This window comes from Cynara cardunculus (genome assembly GCF_001531365.2).
Source record: "Cynara cardunculus var. scolymus isolate 2C chromosome LG 13, CcrdV1, whole genome shotgun sequence".
Classification (NCBI taxonomy): Eukaryota; Viridiplantae; Streptophyta; class Magnoliopsida; order Asterales; family Asteraceae; genus Cynara; species Cynara cardunculus.
In genome coordinates, this window is record NC_037540.1 from 36,845,608 (window position 1) to 36,866,273 (window position 20,666).

The 20,666-nt window shown below is 37.8% G+C and overlaps 1 protein-coding gene across 1 annotated transcript; it reads right to left on the reverse strand.

The window, feature by feature from the left end:
* Nucleotides 1–16,967: 16,967 nt before the first annotated feature.
* LOC112525844 lies at nucleotides 16,968–19,130 on the reverse strand. Its single transcript, XM_025136135.1, has 2 exons — nucleotides 18,618–19,130; nucleotides 16,968–17,344 (listed from the first exon to the last, which is right to left on the reverse strand). The coding sequence occupies exons 1-2, from the start codon at nucleotides 19,002–19,004 to the stop codon at nucleotides 17,171–17,173; spliced, it is 561 nt and encodes a 186-aa protein (XP_024991903.1). The 5' UTR covers nucleotides 19,005–19,130; the 3' UTR covers nucleotides 16,968–17,170.
* Nucleotides 19,131–20,666: the final 1,536 nt, after the last annotated feature.

Here is a 20,666-nt window from a genome sequence, read left to right on the forward strand (position 1 = left end):
AGTAATGCACGCTCAAGTAAAATACTACAGCCAGAAGGACTTCGATATCGCGATGAGGTTGGCCCAAACAGATTTGAAGATTTCCCCTCCGAAGAACAGGCCAAGTTGGTTACTTAGATGTCATCCCAACACCATTGTCCAAAATCCCATCTTTGGGTTTGTTTTCCTGGACAAGGATGACATTCTAAGGTTCTTTGATTCGACATAGGCAAACAAGTACTCGACAGAGTCCCTTGAGTGGGTGTTCAACAGAGTGGCAGCAGAGGTGCACAAAGGGCATCTAAGGGCGGACGAAGTGTCTGGTATTCTGGAAGCGATTAAAGTTCAAGTCTCCTTCAGATAGTGGATATTCAAGGTCTACAGAACCATCAAGTCAGATCTGCAGTTTGTCGTAGACGACTATCCAGACTCTGCTGTGGACTAATCTTCTGTAATAGTATTGGCCTGAGCAACAATTTTGTAATTCTTTCAAAATTATGTAATTCTTTTCAGATGATGAGTTTAATCTCCTTTTATATTTCATTCAATTAGTCAGTTCTTGCATTCAATTGTCCAATTTTACTTTTTCATACTTAGGGGGAGATTGTTAGCTCTAATATTCTCTTAATGTAAAAGTATGAAAAAGTATTCTGCAAGTGTTGACAGAAGGGTATCTTCCACAGAAGACAACAGAGAACCAGCAACAGAAGTTGTTTCATCGTGCAAGTCAAGAATGACAGAACCTCTGATGTCTCTCACAGAGGTTCTGGAAAATGGTCCTCTGGCAATAAGAACCTACAAGTCAATTTCAGCAAAGCCTCTGAGATGGCTCACAAAGGGTCTGCGGTTTCTTCTTCTGTGAAGATCATGTTATGTAGTTTTTCAAAGGTTGTTAGCTGCACGTGCTTCTCACGTGACTATGTATTTAATCGACTTTATTTGGACGGCTTCGATGATTTCACACGTCAAGGTCATGTCAGAAAGGTCGTTAGGAACTAGTATCAATAGCAGCTTAGGCCTTTGTAATTCTGAGTGCTTCCGTATTGTAATCGTCTATATTTTCAATCAATTGAAAAACCTTTGAAGCTATTCTATTGTGTTCATCTTCTTCATATTAATCTGTGTGTTTTTGGTTAATTTCTCTGTTTTGTTCTTACCATTGTTTCCGCTGCACTGTAATCGTCCTAAAGATCATTCAGAGTAAGAGATCAAATACCAAAGCTGAATTTACAGGTCCTAATAGGAACTGAAAAGAGAGAAACATAAATACAACGTAAGTGAAAAGGAATTATCATCACTGTGAGAGAGGATCAACATGATACATCTTGAAACAACCCACAATTTCAGTGTACCGATAATCCACATACACATTCTCATAAAACAAAATTATAGTATTGTATACAAAAATACGGGCTAACAAAAAATTTCTTCAATACATTTATGAGCAACTAACTTCATCAATTCTAAATTTTCCCTTTTCCTTTATCTTGCGCGGTATGATGACCTACAAAACAGGTTAGTCCAACAATTGAGCGTTAGACCCAATAGGTCTTGTGAGTGCACATATTTCACACAAACAATATACTTTCCAAACCAACAATTTAGAATCAAACCTGTTCAGATATAAGTATTTCATCTCTCTCGCGGTTATACCGCCATTTCATCTCTCTCGCGGTTACACCGCCATTTCATCTCCAAACCGAATCGAAATAAAAGATAATCCACACAACATTGGCCGGATTTGAAGTCCGGTCAACCTTGTGCGGATATGAAATCCGGACAATGACTTAGAATCAAAAGAGGGTAATCTGAATGCGGCTTGAGCGATTTAGCTCTAAGCCGGATATCACTTTGGCGGTTTAAGGTAAATCGATCGTGACTTAAGCGGTTTATCTCTAAGCCGGATATCACTTAGGTGGTTTAGGGCTTTCATCGAGTAACACACGAGCGGTTAAAGGGAATTTGGACACCCCCAGTCCGGTTTAGAGTTGAACTCGGACAACATTTGGGTGATTTAGAAAGAATCCGGACAATACTTATCCGGTTTTAATAGTTGAATCCGCATGATATATAGTAAGATTCATAGCAAGGAAATTCAAGGAGCAATAAAACGTATACAAATCTTTATTACTAAAAGCATAACACACTCACCTTAGAACCGAAAATCCTAGTTTTGAATTCTCTTCTTCTTCTTCTGCCAAATCCGGATAAAATTATAAGGAGACTTTCCTATTAACAAGAGTGTAAAACCCTCTTTCATCTGAAACCCAGTTGCTATATATAGAAATTTTTTTGGAATCTTGCTTATCCTTAGCCGACTTCCCCTCATTTCACAAGATTTATAATAAACTAAATCTATATACCCACACTCCACCTCCATAAATATATTCATATACTTGAAACAAAAATAATTATACCAAATATTACATATTCCCTCCTTATAAGAATTCCATCTCGGAATTCTATTTAAGCAAAAAGGTAGGGATATTTCATACGCATTTCTGATTCTGATTCCCAGGTGGCGTCTGGTCCTTTATGATAACGCCACTGAACCTTTACTAACCCAACCTCTTATTTCGCAACTTCTTTACTTGGAATTCAGTAATAAGTTCAGGGGTTTCTTCAAAGCACAACCTTTCATTTACCTTAATTTCGGGTAGCGGTACTGCCATATCTGGACTTATTAGACACTTCCTTAAATTCGACACATGAAACGTGTCATGGATCCCACTTAACTCTAAAGGAAGTTCTAACTTTTAGGCTACTTCCCCAACCCTTTTAATGATAGATAATGGTCCAATGTACCTCAGACTTAATTTTCCCTTCTTACCAAAACGCACCATTCCCTTCCAAAGTGATACCTTTAGCATCACACTATCACCCACTTGAAACTCAATCGGCTTCCATCGTTTATCTACATAACTTCTTTGTCTATCTTGCGCTGCCTTCATTCGTTCTCGAATTACTCCTATTTTATCTACACTTTGCTGAACTAATTCAAGCTCAGCTAACTGTTTTTCACCTATTTCGTTCCAACACAAAGGAGTTCGACATTTTCGACCATACAGAACTTCAAAAGGTGCTGCCTGAATACTTGAATGGTAGCTATTGTTGTACGCAAATTCCACCAGAGCCAAATGACTATCCCATGATCCCCCGAAATCAATTACACATGCTCTAAGCATATCTTCTAACGTTTGAATAGTTCGTTCACTTTGTCCATCAGTCTGAGGGTGATAAGTTGTACTTAACTTAATATGTGAACCCATCTCTCTTTGGAAACTCTTCCAAAACATAGAAGTAAATCGACTATCTCTATCAGAAATGATTGATAGAGGAACACCATGACGTGTCACTACCTCATCAATGTATAATTTTGCCAGTCTTTCCATTGGATATGATTCTTTCATAGGTAAGAAGTGTGCAGATTTGGATAACCGATCTACTATCACCCATATAGCATCATAACCTTTTGATGTTCTTGGCAATTTGGTTATGAAATCCATAGTGATGTGATCCCACTTCCACACTGGAATTTCTAAAGATTGCAACTTACCATAAGGGCGTTGGTGTTCAATCTTCACCTAAAGACATGTTAGACATTGCTCCACATGCTTAGCTATATCCTTCTTCATACCTGGCCACTAATAGTGTTGCTTCAAATCCCGATGCATTTTATTTGTAGTTGGATGAATTGCAAAACATGACTTATGAGCTTTACCCAAAATACGTTTTCTAAGATCACCATAACATGGTACCCAAATTCTGTTTTGGAATTTCCAAAACTCCTTATCATCTTTCACAATTTCAGATATCAATCCACCTAATCTTTCTTGTTTAACTTTATCCTCCTTCATTGCCTCATGCTGAAACCCTCGTAATTCTTCCTGAATACTGGGTAGTAACTCAACTCGTAAAGCTACAGCTTTGATAGTTCCACTCTTCTCTTGTCGACTCAGCGCATCGGCCACTACGTTTTCCTTTCCAGGGTTTAGGTTGTGTACTGATGCAACGTGGAAAGGTAATAGCTTATGATTCCAGACAATTAAAAGATCATGAAAGACAATATCCTACTCATGATATGGAGTTAGCGGCGGTAGTATTTGCCTTGAAGATATGGAGGCACTACCTATACGGAACAAAATGTCAAATTTTCACAGATGGTTGAAGGATACTTGGCTCACCTGTGGTCACCTTTCTTCCTTCATCTCCTACAGATTCATTCAATGAAGGTGTAAGGAACATAGACATCCAATGAAGCTGTAAGGATTGAAGGACCGAGATAATAAGTTGTCTTCGCCCTCCAAGAGAAAGGAACTTAGACTTCCCATTGAGAATGTGACCCATAATCTTAGCAACCGAAGGGCCAAAATGATCTGACTTCAAACGGGTATGGGATAATGGAACTCCCAAGTACCAAAACAGAAACGAACCAAGTTTGAAAGGAAGACACTCAAGAATGGCCTCCTTAATGTTAGGAGGAACATTCCCAAAGAAAATCTCACTTTTCTCAAGACTTGGTGCTAACCTCGAGTGATTCTAGAAAATAAAAAGTGCCTTTTTAAGTACATCAACCGATTGGACATCTCCGTTTGTGAACACGAAAAGGTCATCAGCAAAGCATAGGTGCGTCAAATCCAAATTTTCACACCCAAAATGAGCAGCTTCCTGAATGTATTGCTTAAGGAGCATAGAGAACACCTACATCACGATCATAAATAGATATGGGGATAACGGATCTCCTTGCCTTAATCCCCTTCCCCCATGAAAAAACGCATATGTATTGCCATTGATTGCAAGTGAATAAGAAATAGTAGAAACCATCTCCCTGATCCATCTAACCATAACCGGGTGGAACCCCATTCCCAGTAGCATAATAAGAAGGAATTGCCAATCCATCGTATCATAAGCCTTCTTGATGTCAATCTTGAATGCGCATCTCGGAGGGTCTTCCCTAGAATTGTAGCCCGACACCAGCTAATGAGCCATAAGAATGTTATCTGTAATCCTCCAACCCGGAATAAAAGCCGATTAGGCCCCATCAATTAAAGAATCCAAATGGCCCTTCATTCTATTAACAATGACTTTACTAATGCATTTGTAAAGCACCGTACAGCCAGCTATAGGTCGGTAATCCAAAACCTTATATGTATTAACAGATTTAGGGATAAGACAAATGAGGGTATGATTCAATTCTTTAGGGATGTTACCTCGATAGAAGAAATTGTGGATAGCAATCTCCACATCACGACTGATGATATCCCAAGAAGCTTTGAAAAACCGAGACTAATAACCATCTGATCCTGGAGTTTTATGATTGCCAATACTGAACATAGCATTTTTGATCTCCTCATTAGAAATGGGCCGGATCTTATAGTTGGCTTCAGACAAAGAGAGTGTCCGAGTAAAAAGACCATCTGACATAACCGGATCAGAGGAAGCATCCCGCACACCGAGAAAACCATTTAAGTAATCCACGAACACATTAGGGACACAATCCCTGTAAACATAGTCTACTTGGCTAGTACAGACGGATTGGATGAAGCTAGAATGATGTCATTCTTTTATCACATTATGCAAGAATTTAGTATTCATATTGCTCTCATTCAACCATTTGACTTTAGCTCTCTGTTTGGCGGGACATTCCTCATCCCAACAAGCTTTTTGATATGCAAGACGAAGATGACCAAGATCAAGGCCCAAATCCACATTAGAGGGGTCTTTGTCCACTTCCAACTGAATCTAATTCTGCTTTCAAAAAGGACACCCGAGCCATGATATTGCCATAGGAATTCCGGAGCTTTCGTAGAGGGGTCTTGAGGGACTTCAGGTGACTAGTCACCCGAAACATAATGGTCCATTCTACAAGCTTTGACCATTCATCCTTCACAACCTGCAAGAAAGACGGGTGTTCCACTAAGCAGTTAAAGCCCCAACTCTTCTTCTGCATTCCTTATTTGAAGGGCAAAACTGCCGGAGAGTGATCCGAAAACCAAGAAGGTAAGAAGTGAACATTGGCATCCTGGAACTTAGAAGTAAATTTCGAATTAGCCAGAACCCTATCCAGTTTGCGCCTAATTCCCCCCTCTTCATTTGGCTTTTGGTTCCATGTGAAATGGACACCCGTGTAATGCAAATCAAACACTTCTACATCCACCACACATGCAAAAAAATCCAACATATCAATATTACGAAGAGAAGACCCCCCACCAATCAAAACTTTGAACTTCCAAAGACCCGACCATAACTCCCTTCTAGCAATGCAAATATTTTCCCCATAGACAAAGGAAAAGAAGATAGGGTCTTGGCCACCCCTAACTTTTAATTCACAATTCAATAATTCTTCATGGACCTCAAGAATCATAACATCTAGAACCCGCAAATCCCACGCAAGAGTTAGACGGGTCCTAGAGTTACAAGCCATCTGGTTGGAGATCCAAGACCAACGACCAAAAGTACTGGAGCAAACATTCTCAAGGGAATCCTTGGAAATGTGAGACTCTAGAATAACACATAAACTTAAATCCTTACAATGGATTAAACTTTTCACATCCTTTTGCTTAACCATGGAGTTGAGTCCCCGGATATTCCAAGAAGCGAATTTCAACATGAGGGGGAATTTTGAATCTCCACCCCTTGGTCCCCAGTTTCCATATTCGATGTACTCGCAGCAGGTTCTTTGTCTATACCCTCTTGAGACTCCTCCCATCCCAAATTCCCTAGAACCCCGAATCTGTTAGAAGACATCGTGGAATCGATCATAACCCCTCTCTGAGGCAGTCGTAAGGACTTGACAACCGAAGCTAGCAGAGGGGCAGTTTTAACATTTAATTTAAGTAAAAGAAGTCCCAGAAACATGCTTGACTACCCCATCCGTACCTTTACCTGGACCCTTCGAGACGGCTTTCACAACTTGACCAGATTGACCAGACGATTCTTCTGATGTTAGATCCATATTCTGCTCCACACACTATTCACTCCTAGAAGTGCTTGCTTCCATGATTATCGGATTAGATCTCCCGGTTTTCATATTTGAGCTTTTAGAATAAGGTATCAAAGAATGAGTATTACCACCGGATTTAGATCTCCATTGCTTTTTCTCCACACTAATGAGCCCCTCCGAATCTTTTCTCCCATCAATTTGCTTCCCTTTAATCGGATTAACAGCCTTCACACACGACGATGTTTTGTGCCCAAAAACATGGCAGTGGGAGCATTGAAGCGGCTCCCAAATATATTCCACCTGGATATTTACTTTTTCATCCTCCCCTCCATTGATGTTCGGAATCACTACCTCAATATACCATTTAAGATCACCCACAGCCCAGACCTCAACCAGTACTTTTACAAAACTCGGACGTCCCCAAGCCTTATCACACATGGCTGCCATATAGGAATCCATTTGCTTCGGTACACCCAAAGCACTAGCAATATGACTAACGCCCTCCTTATTAAAGGCTACCAGCGGAATATTATGCAACTTCACCCATAGAGGACAAGACATGTGCTCCGGTTTCTGTTGCCCCTTAGATGGATTCCAGCGATAGACAAATAAAGGTATCCCACGGATCATTAACGGGCCAGCCTCAATAACCTGGTCATACCCTCCATCATTGAATTTGAAAAAGAATATACCATTCTCATTCATCATTGCATCAGAATACCAAAATTTTCCCCATGCAGCTTTGACAAATTTTTGCACTAAGGGAAAAGGAATGCGAGGGCCCAAAAAATAACCATACAACACCGAATTATAAGATTTAGCAGCCTCCTTGGCCATTTCAATCGGAATCTTCACACTTACCTGATTTTTATCAACCAGCGGGTAAAAGTTCAGATCTGTAGCCACCGAGCAGCCAACCGCTTTGGCAAAGTTTAGCTTTCCACTTACCATACCTTCTATACCAACAGTTTGACTACCACCCAAACCCTCCTCAAGCGATTAGAGTCTCTCAAAAATAGAAACCCTACTAGGTTCTGCATGAATGGGGACAGATTCATCAATCGTTCCCATTCCATGCGTTAAGAAGTCGTGGTGCTGAAACCCTCTTTAAGTGACCTTAATAGGATAGACGAAGACCCCAAAGACCGAGGTGTTGAATATTTGTCAAGGTACTCGCAGAACGCAATGAAGACCACAGAAACACGCAACACGTGTGTTGGAAACAGAAAATGAAAAACCAACCCGAAAGAGAGAGCAGAAACTGTGTACCTTTGAAACATGAGGTACGGGGACAGAAAATGCAAAAAGGATAGCAACAAACCACACGATCAAAACCGGTTTGTACCTTTGAAAAGCTACACCAAAAAACAACAACAAATAAACACCACCAGCAACCCTCAACCAATAGCAAAAAGATCTGAAAACAGTAGGCACGCAGCAATTAAATAAACTCGAAAGGCAAAACCTTGCACAAAAACATGGAAACCCAGCTGTTATTAGCTACTAAAAAGGTAACAACCAACAGCCATGGAGACCCACCTGCTGCAAAACAAAAGTTAACAATTGAGAAAAACGGCAGCACCCAAGCAGCCCAGAAGACCAAAACTGAAGAAATTCCAAACAAACCAGCAGCAGCAAATACTAAAATAAAAGACAACCTGTAGATAAATTATCCACAACCACCAAACAATCCACAATAGCACTAGAAGAAACAATAAACTCGCCAGCGACAAAACTAGAATACAAGGAACAAGATACGTTCCAAACTGGAACGATCCAGGCTGCGTCTAAAGCAAAACCTAATGTTGTCCTTTCCAAAAACAAACAAAAAACCAGCCAATGAAGATGCAAACAGCACGTGAACACAACCGGACCAAACAAACAATAGCGAAAGATGAAGCAACAAACCCTAAAAAACGAAACCCTAGCCGTCGCACAAGAACACGATCAAAACCGAAAGCAAGCAAACAAACCTTTACTTGGAGGAGGAAAATACGTAGTAGAGATCATCAAAACAAACCAGCACGTGATCCAATGTTCATCTTCTTCTTCATGATCATATCTTCATGCTCGTAATCCTAGAGAGGAAAAGTCAAAGGCGGTCAACAGGTCCATTGGGGTCTAGTTTAGTGCCTTTTGGTGTTAGTGGATATAAAGAGCCTATTTTTGTTTAAAAAGTCAAATCAGGTCAAAATGACACTAAGTAGGTCATAACTTCTCTCATTAGACCCTAATGGGATTAATTGACCCATTTATCCCAAAGGAGTCTAAGTGGGTCAAGATGACACTAAATGGGTCATAAATAGTATATAGTTTCTCCAACTTGAATCTAATTAAGTCATGATGGTACTAAATGGGTCGTACTTTTTCAAATCAGAAGTTAATGGGAGTAACTAAGGTAGATTGGGTCTTAATGGTCCATAACGGGTCCATTTGTTTTTAGTGGATATAAATGACCTATTTCTCTATAATAAGTCCAATTTGGTGAAAATGACACTATCTAGGTCATACTTTGTCTCATTAGACCCTAATGGGATTAATTGGCCCTTTCTCCAAAAGGAGTCTAATTGGGTGATGTTGACACTAAATGGATCATCATTAATTTGTTTACACCCTAATGTGTTTAGTGTGCCCATTTCTCCATGAGGAGTCTAATTGACCCAAAATAACACTAATTGGGTCATATCTAGATTGATAAGACCTTAATGGGTATAATGGGTTTATTTCATCTATTTAAGTCTAATTGAGGTAGAATGGTAGTAAATGGGTCATAATTAGTCTAATCAGACGTTAATGTGAGTAATTGAGGAAGAATGGGTCTTAATTGTCCTTAAAGGGACCATTTGGTGTTCGTGGATATAATGGGCCTATTTCTCCTTAATAACTCCAAGTGGGTCAAAATGACACTAACTAGCTCATAATTTGTCTGATTAGACCCTAATGGGATTAATTGGACCATTTCTCCAGAAGGAGTCTAATAGGGACAAGATGACACTAAATCGGTCATAATTAGTCTAACAAGACGGTAATGTGAGTAATCGATGTAGAATGGGTCTTAAGGGTCCTAAATCGGTCCATGTGGCCTTAGTGGGTATAATGGGCCTATTTCATTTAATCGAGTCATTTGGGCCAAAATGACACTAAATGGATCGTCATTAATCTGATTAGACCCTAATGGGTTTAATAGGGCCATTGTTTTCATAAGGAGTCTAATTGACTCAAAAGAACACTAATTGGGTGATATCTAGTTTGATCAGACCTTAATGGGCATAATGGGGTAATTCTTGTAATAAACTGAAGATGCAAGCGCTAGTTTATGCATTAAACGTTTTGGCGATCTCCTCGTGTCTGAAATAACTTCCATGATTTGGTCCCACGAGTCTAGCATATTCATCCAATCCACTACTTGTAAAATGTTATCCCAAACCTCTATTGAAAAAGAACACTGGAAGAAAGGTGGGAATGGCTATCCATGCAAGAGTTACAGAGCGAGCATGCCATGTTCGGAGTTTCATCTTTCCAAAGCATACAGTATTCGGTAGGAAGGCAGTGATGACAAGCAAGCCAAAGACAAAAAGCATGCTTGGGAATATAGCCTGAGAACCAAACCGATTTATACCAAGGTACAACCGGATAGGTCCCCTCCAGAGAAGACCAAGCAGTACTAACCGTGAAATCTACACCAGAGTTGTGATTATCCACCCATAAAACTCTATCATGAACAAAGTCATTCAAGGACGGCAAAGGAGAAATAGTAAGCACATCATACTTGAGACACCAATCAGACGGCCACTCCCTATCCAGACTCATAATTAACTCCTGAACCGTAGTGTCTGTCGAAAACCCACAAGAATGAATGAATCTGTAGGAGATGAAGGAAGAAAGGTGACCACAGGTGAGCCAAGTATCCTTCAACCATCTGTGAAAATTTGACATTTTGTTCCGTATAGGTAGTGCCTTCATATCTTCAAGGCAAATACTACCGCCGCTAACTCCATATCATGAGTAGGATATTGTCTTTCATGATCTTTTAATTGTCTGGAAGCATAAGCTATTACCTTTCCACGTTGCATCCGTACACAACCTAAACCCACCTTTGACGCATCACAATCTAGCAAGGATAGAATTGGTGCACTACATAACTTATCTTTTAACATCTGAAAGGCCTGAGCTTGTGCTTCATTCCACTCATATCTCACATTTTTCTTTGTTAACGTTGTTAATGGAGTAGCTATTCAAGAGAAATCTTGTATAAACTTACGATAATACCCAGCTAATCCCAGAAAACTTCTTATTTCCGTTGGAGTCTTTGGGGCTTCCCATTTTTCAATGGCTTCAATCTTCAAAGGATCTACTTTAATGCCTTCTTTTAAAATAACATGCCCCAAAAACTGAACTTCTCGTAGCCAAAATTCACACTTTGACATCTTGGCATACAATCTTTCTTGTTTCAGCAATTCCAGAAGTAATCCCAAATTATGAGCATGCTCTTCTTCCGATAGAGAATATATCAGAATATCATCAATGAAGACAATCACAAATTTATCGAGATAGGGACGACACACCCTATTCATCATGTCCATAAATGCTGCAGGTGCATTTGTGAGTCCAAACGGCATAACCAGAAATTTATAATGACCATAACGTGTACGGAATGCCGTTTTCGACACATCTTCATTCCAAATCTTCAATTGATGATAGGACCGCAAATCAATTTTCGAAAAATAAGTAGCCCCAACCAATTGATCAAACAAATCATCAATTCTTGGGAGAGGATACTTATTTTTTATTGTCAATTTATTCAACTCCCGGTAATCAATGCATATCCTCATTGATCCATCCTTCTTTTTTACAAATAGCACCAGCGCACCCCATGGGGAAGTACTTGGTCGAATGAATCCCTTATCCAACAATTCTTTCAATTGGGACATTAACTCCTTTAACTCAGAAGGAGCTAATCTATATGGTGCACGCGCAACGGGTGCTGCTCCAGGAAGTAATTCAATTTGGAATTCAATCGTTCGATCCGGAGGTAGACTTATCAAATCTTCTGGAAACACTTCAGGAAATTCTCTCACTACTGGGATATCTTCCATCTTTCCCTTTTCTTTCTTCATATCTATAACATATGCAAGAAAACTAACACATCCTTTTTGTACATACTTTCTAGCCTTTAGAATTGAAATAAGGCCAGAGTAACGATCCCATCGATCCCCATAAATCACAACCTTTCCTTTTTTCGGTAAGTCTATATGGATCATCTTCTCATCACAAACTATGTTGGCTTGGTTTTTAGCTAACCAATCCATGCCTATAATTATATCAAATTCCCTTAAAGGCAAAGGAAATAATTGTATAGGCACCTTACATCCTTCTATACTTATAAAGCATTCATCTATTCTTTCCTTAACCAAAACTTCACTATCATTTGTCGTTCCCAAAATTAAATCCTCACTTAATGCTTTAGATTCTAACTGTGCACAGTTAACAAATGACGGTGACACAAAAGAACGATTTGCACCCGAATCAAATAAAACTTTGGCATATACTAAATTAACAAGGAATGTACCTGTTACCACTTTAGGGGGCTCTTCTGCCTCGCCTCTCGTCATCTGAAAGGCGCTCCCTCTTGCAGACTCCTTACGTCTTATCTCTCCTCGACCACTTGAATGACGATTTTCAATTTGTCCACGACCTGTTGGCACAAAACCAGGTCCTCGACCCCCAGAATATCCAGATCCCCGACCTCCAAAAAAAACCATACCCTCGACCCTTTGCTTGCGGACAATTGGCAATTACATGTTAAGATGAATTACAAGTAAAACACCTCTGCGTCATCCGACAGTCTCGAGCTATATGTCCTGGTTCCTGACATTTAAAACATACTCGAGATTCTGTATTRCAAYTTCCCTGATGTATTTTATGACATCRGGKACACGCYCTRKCARYAAACCTTGAGACTGGTCGATTCAWATTTTCCATWAACCTTGGTCTAYGRAAATCRGTCATTGTRRTTTCCCCCTTTCTTTTCTCACCAACCTTTTCTTGTGGTTGTCGGTTAATRTCTTGCTCCARWATTTCAGCWGCATCGACTGCCGCTTGAAATGTTRTCRGATTCCTGGATATYACATATTTCCGAAGATTCGACTCYAAYCCCCAWATATACTTTCTTACYTTAYTGTTTTCAGATATRATATARGCTTCAGCRAACYKAGATTGTTCCATGAAAACTTCTGTATACTGGCGRACTGACATGTTTCCTTGCTCAAGACGAAGGAAATCATCTTCCAACTTTCGTACTGCAGCTTCAGGACAATACTGCATTTTAAACTTAACCACAAATTCTTCCCAGAGCATAGTTTCCAAAATATTCGGATCTGAACTGGACAGAACTTCCCACCAGTACAAAGCACTTGATCTCAGACGAGATACAACAAACATGACTTTGTCTTCTTCTGCACTTTTACTGATTTGCAAACTTAGCTCTATCTCTTTAAGCTAACACATAGCTTTAACAGGATCACGCTCACCAGAAAACTTGGGAGGTTTACAAGCAAGAAACATCTTGATATCTCCTCCTTTTTGTACTGAGAACGAAGTAAGGGGTACAAATGTACCAGTTACCGGGGTACTAATTCCGGCTTCTTCCTGCTGATCAGGTTCCCTCAAAATTTCTAGATGATTTAGACCCGAATGTCCCAACAAATTTACCAAGCTTTCTTGAAATTTTCCTAATTCAGCTGCCAGCATTTCCTATGTTATAAATCCGGGATTAGAAACATTGTGTCCACCCCTTGCTCTTCCTCTACCACGGCCAGACATTGAACTTTCTTGGGCCGACAATTTCTGTTCCCCATGAGTTTCTTGTCTAGCACCTCTACCTCTTCCTCGACCCCTGCTGTGACTTCGTGTTTCTATTGTCATTACATGTTCTAGGTCCTCTCCTAGTGTTACGTTTCTTCTTCCCCGACCTCTTCCATAACCGGTAGAGGTCCTTTCCGATTGATTTGGATTATCTGCCATTTTCAATGTATGTCTCTTTCTGTACATTTAAACACATATGATTATTCACATAATCAAAACATAATAACACATTTATCCTCAAGTCTATTCATAACTCAGATTATATCAGTCATATATAATCTATATTTCTCATAATAGGTTCAACTATAACATATTCTCCATGTTCATAGCCCCAGTGAAACCTATTATCATAACTTCCACACTTTTTAGTTTAAGTCTAAGTATTTCGCAAATACTCAGATCCCTTAAACTAAGGCTCTGATACCAACGGAAACAACTCACAATTTCAGTGAACAGATAATCCACATACACATTCTCATAAAACAAAATTATAGTATTGTATACAAAAATACGGGTTAACAAAAACTTTCTTCAATACATTTATGAGCAACTAACTTCATCAATTCTAAATTTTTCCTTTTCCTTTATCTTGCGCGGTATGATGACCTACAAAACAGGTTAGTCCAACAATTGAGTTTTAGACCCAATAGGTCTATTGAGTGCACATATTTCACACAAACAATATACTTTCCAAACCAACAGTTTAGAATCAAACCTGTACAGATATAAGTATTTCATCTCTCTCGCGGTTACACAGCCATTTCATCTCTCTCGCGGTTACACCGCCATTTCATCTCCAAACCGAATCGAAATAAAAGATAATCCACACAACATTGGCCGGATTTGAAGTCCGGTCAACCTTGTCCAGATATGATACCATGCAAAAGAATCCTGTAAACCGATCCATGCACATCTTTAATTTTAACAATGCCCATCAATGTGTAGCTAGCCATATGAAGACTATTGACGCTAAAAAGTGGCTCAATATATCGAATCAAAGTATCAACATGCATCTTGAGCTTGCTATGATACCATGCAAAAGAATCCTGTAAACCGTCCCATGAAATGTGGAATGGATTAAAAACAATATGATGCTAACATGTGCATGATAAGTAAAAGAGTGCAAATAAACATGTCAATTGTGCCTGCAAAAAAATCTTTTAGGTTTCTTTCTCAAATCAAGTACGACTCAAATCCCAAAGTATTTTTCACGTAATGGATGTCGGACTTGAACTCCCAACAACACTAAAACCAAAGCAAACCAAATAAGCCCTGTATATTTATATTTCGTCCGGAGGTGAGGTATGAGGGTAAGATATACGTAGACTTAAGTTTACCTTAAAGAATAGAGTAAATGATTGTTTACCTTTTAATAGTTCCATTAAAATACAACATCTATATCAATAAAAGACGAATCTTATCTAACTAGGAAAAAACACTCTTGAAATAGTCGTAACCATTACTATTTGATCTACTGTGACTGCAAGTCGGTGAATTAGGTGAAGGTACAGAAAGAGAGTTTACCTCTTTAACACTTGTAAGAATCTCCAAGTGATTTTTTTTATCCCTAATTTTTCTGAGTGCCCTTTCTCTCATTCCTCTCTCTGACGCGCTCAACTTCAGGATCTCCAGGAATCGAAGCCACTCTCTCATGCTCTAATTTCTCTGTTTCATGTATGAAATATCTTCAGGTACTCTCTGTTCGATTGCTGTTATTTGCTGTTCGCATTTCCTGCTATGTTTCTCTGTTCGAAACAATAAGAAACCAGCGACATTCATGGATTTCTTCTATGATTCTCTATTTTTTGGCTCTCGATTTTGTTACTGTTTATAATCCTGGTTTTGATATGTGATTGTTTTTTTCTCTGATTCTGTTTTTTTGTTAAACTTCCGTCTTTCTCGATTGTGATTCTAGGTTATGATAATTTGGTGGTAAGCATAAAAGATTAATAAACAAGAATAAAAAAGTAGATGACATTTAGATATAAGATGATCATGTCTTAATGGAGCAAGGAGGACCAAATAGTTGCATCAAGTCAAAAACTAGATGGATCTGTGTGGTGGGATGCAACTGAATGACAAAGAAATGGAATGGAGAAAGCAATTGAATGAGTTGATACATTCCATGATCGTGTATGGTTGGCATGTAAGAATGAAAATGAATTGAACTCTTAAACACAAATGTATAGCTTTACTTCTAGTTGCTGTAATTTAATATGTTGATTTTTTCAATTATTTGTCATACTTCGTTTTTGATTTAATTTGACCACCTAGTTGTTATTTTTGGTATGAATTTGTTTGGACTAGGTATGAAATTAGTTGGTTAATCTTTACACCAAAAGAGATATATGATTCCATGGAAAAAGGAAGGTGTGGGCCAACCATTTCTTGAAGCTTGTATACACGAGATAATATAAAATAGACAGCTCATTTTCGACAACAACGTGTCTTGACAAAAGAAGAAAGGCTCAACCATGCATATGTGCAACACATAAACGTTATTGAGCATGCTTACAATGTCCTGAGCGCAATATTTCCAATTTTAAAGCAAATGGCTTCTTACCCGTTCCGAATACAAAGAAACGTTGTATTTGATTGTTTCACGGTTCATAATTTTATAAAAAGATACAATATCCACGATCAGTTATTCATGGATTACAACAATGACCCCATGTTATTGTCGAAGGACAAGAAGAAATTGAGGGAGGCGATAAGATGTCATGGATAAAAAGCCTTTTGGCACTCAAAACAATGAATACATGACTAATTTACGTTATCATATTGCGAATTAGTTATTGTTAAATGCGTCAAATCATGAATTGTACAAAAAACTATTTTGTTGAATTTGATTACTTGAACAAGTAATGTTATGTTTGTTTCAATTAAATATGAAATGTTATTTTGAACAAGTAATATTGAGTATGTAGTTATATTTACAAAGTAATTGTTTTATTCAAATATTTCTCAAACAACTATATTTCAAATAAAACTAAATCATATTGATAGTTAAAATGGTAATTTGTTTTTGAATGATAACTGGTCATTTAGAACAATTACCAAAGAACCATATTTCATTCTATTTAGAACAATTACCAAAAAACATATTTCATTATACACTATATCATACAAAACCTTTTAACCATTCAGATCATTTAACCATTCAGCAAACGCAAAACCACTTGAAATCCCAACACCAGCAACATGAAAATTCTAACATATGAACGGTTGTTCAAACTAAACATGTAAATTCCACAACTATATCATTCGTTCATTGAACAAGAAATTGGTTTTAGCATCAAATTACATTATCTTAAACAATGTTTGCTATTCTTTCAGAAATAGTGTACAAATATCAACCATGCTTCGACGTAAATGACTGTTTCCTTATTCCAAGGTAGGAGCTTCTTCAGTAGGGTTGGATTCAAAAACATCCGGACTGGATGCCTCGGGTTCTTCTAACAAATCCCTTGATTGAATCGATTCCTTGTATGCTGGAGTCTCCTTAAAATCTGTTGCACCTTCATTATATGTTGACACAGCAATTCCACTAGAAACTAACTGTAAACCAAACAAAATTTGCATGACATCAATTCATCAAGAACTTTTATATTCATCTTGCACTTTCTTTAGTATGCAAACTAGAATACTTTTGATATGCTAATCTCTATTCTGGCTACATGTTTGCTCACCCTCATGCACAAGCCAAGGGTCCTCATGGAAACACGTGCTCTACTATTTGAGATTGAGGTTCGGTTTGCGTACATCTCAACCGCCCCCCCCCCAAAGACCCAACTGGGATTTACCGGATCCGTTTGGTTTGGCAAACTAGAATAACTTAAGGGTCTGCTCCCACAGGAAAAGAAGAGCTAGTAGGGTCGTCATACCCGACCAACCACTGGTTCATTAAAAAGACATAAAGGCTCGACATTAGCAGAACCCTTTTTGTGAATTGACTAAAAGGAGGTAATCAACAATGCTAAGTCAATATAAACGTACTACGCCAGTCTTCAAGAAAGAATTATAGTCAGGGTAAGGGTCGACATGAACTCAAAGAGGGTGCATAAGAAGCAAAGAGCGCAAACAAACTTGCAAGTGCTGCCTGTTAGTGAGAAAGACTAAACCAACCCAAATTAAGTCCCACCCACAGGTGGAGTCTATGGAGGGTGGAATGCAACTATGCAAGCAGACATGACCTTTATCCCAAATAGTAAAGCGACTGGTTTTTGGGGAGAAAGACTCGATTAAGGACACAAATGCAAAAGATGTGAAGCATTGCATCAAGAATGTCTACCCTAAGAATCTTGGCATGGCATCTCCTTTACCTAAACAGTGCTGCAGAATTCAATTTAAGCCTTCCATCCTCATCTTTCCATACGTAATCAAATTATCAAATATTCGTTCAACTATGGTTTCATGGTTCTAATGTATCTTCAAGCCAAGAAACGATTTGGGCACAAAGTCAAAATGTTAGCCATGAAATTACAATTTTGAAGATCTTGGTATTCAATCACTTATCATCATGAATTCCTTGGCATTCATACTTAATTTACTGTAAAAAAACAGTATTCTGCTGATCAAAATAAAAAGTGGTCGTAAGTTTTAAAATACCAACATAATTCATCAAAGCTCAAAATTATTAGCTCCATTCACACCCAAATTTGATCAAACGGTAACCTAATTAACAAGAGTGGAGACAAAAGTTATGCATACAAATACTTGAAACCCTAATTGGGGATTTCATATCTTCATCGAATAAACCAAATTAAGAATCATATTCATCAAAATAGAAGACAATTTCAGGTATTGCGAGCTATTAAAAGAGAGAAATTACCGCAAAAACGATGCCGAAAGCCCACAAATACTCAACGAAGAATCCAAAAGCATCCCATTGAGGACCTTCCCAAAAATCCGGCTCAAGTCCGGGAAGGTCCGGCAACACATATCCATCAAAATTCTCTACCTCAGTCCCATCAACGGTTCCAATTGCACCATCATTAAACTCACCGGACGATTCATCTTCCGTAGTTGACGTCGACCCTCTCTTGTTCCTGCTGTCGAATTTTCCCGTTCTAGACGAGAGTTTCTTAGCGGCTGAAACTAGGTGAAAAGGTGTTCTTGAGGAAGGGTGTGTGAAAGAGAACGGCCGGTGTAAAGGTAAGCGGGTGTATGGTGTTATGGTGGAAGTGTTGCATAGAATCCGGCCACCATTGAGAGCCATTAGAATGGCTGAGCTGAGAGTGGTACGGTTTTTGGTGGGAGGGAATCTATTATCGGATTGGGAGGATAAGGAAGGAAACTGGCTGTAATTGAACCGGTATGTAACTACACTAATCGGTCAACTTCTGATGTAATAATTGGTACCGGTTATATATATAGATATATATATATATATATAGAGATATATATATAGATATATATATATATAGAGAGAGAGAGAGATATAGATATATAGATATAGATATAGATATAGATATAGATAGGGGCAAGATCAAATGTTAACCAATAATTTTGTGTTAACTTTGAAAACCATGACAACCAATCAAATTTCATTTTCTTGTAGATTTATATCATGTTCACATTTTAATTACAWGGGTATTTCAGTAAATTGATTTGATATGTAACTCCCAAACAATTAATGGGGAGTTACAAATCATCAAATCCCAAAAAATATGCATTTATAGTATTAATATTAATATTTTTTTTTTTTTTAATCTTGATCTTCCATGTTCATTGTTTTATTAGTTTTTAATTCGCATAGAAAACACGGTAGTAAAATTTTTTGGTATCGATCAAGCTAATATGGATAAACGCAATGGAAAATAAATCGACAACAGTGAGAAGATTGAAATGGTTTATGATAACAATCAGAGTTCGAGGTCGGGAATTGAACAAATTAACCAAAACGAATGTCTTGGTAAAAAGATTTTTATTTTTTTTAGATTCATTTTAATCGAAATTATGTTCATTACGATGTGTTGTGTTTTTTATAATTCATCTTCTATTGATAGCTTTTTTCTTTAATTATTAAAATACGTACCTAATTCACATGTTCAAATGAAAGTACATGCACGACCCATTTTCATATTGTCATATTACCGAGTTTTATGAATCATGAACCATTGTGTTCATGTTACTTTTTCTATCATATGAACACAAGTGTTATTTTTTAAGCTTGATAACAAATCTTTATATTTATGTAAGTGTTTGCATCCGGTGTTCATAATGTTGAGGTTATGTGTTCATATATTTTATACGATATGAACAAGGAGTGAACACGATATGAACAAGGGGTGAACAACCATATAAGATCAGAAACATATATGAACAAGGGGTGAACTTTAAACGGTGTGGATGCAATGCATGTATAAAACTCCAATTGATAAATGATCGCTCCTGAATGTGTTTGTAATGAAGGAACTATTGTTCACAAGCTGTTCATATCGTGTTCATACCTGTTTTTTTTATTTATTTCCTTTCGTATATCAGTTATTCTTATTATGTTCATATTGTATTTATAAATGCTATGCAGTCCAAGTTCATATATATGTCAAATTTTTATTCGTATTTGATACAATGGTTCATATATATATATAGTCGTGTTCATATGGTTCTTAAATTAACAAAAAAATCCTAGATTTTTTTTTTTATTTTGTAACTCCCAATTAATTAATGATATGGGAGTTACATAATATTTTTTACCTAAATACCCTTTTCAACTTTGTTCACTTATCTTTATGAAATTTTAAATTTAAAAAAATAAGTTTTTATCATGATTAATCACAACCGTTTATTGAAAGATTGAATGGTCAAGATCGGTTAACAAAGTTAACACAATAATCTTGGTTAACATTTGAACCAGCCCCTAGATATATATATATAT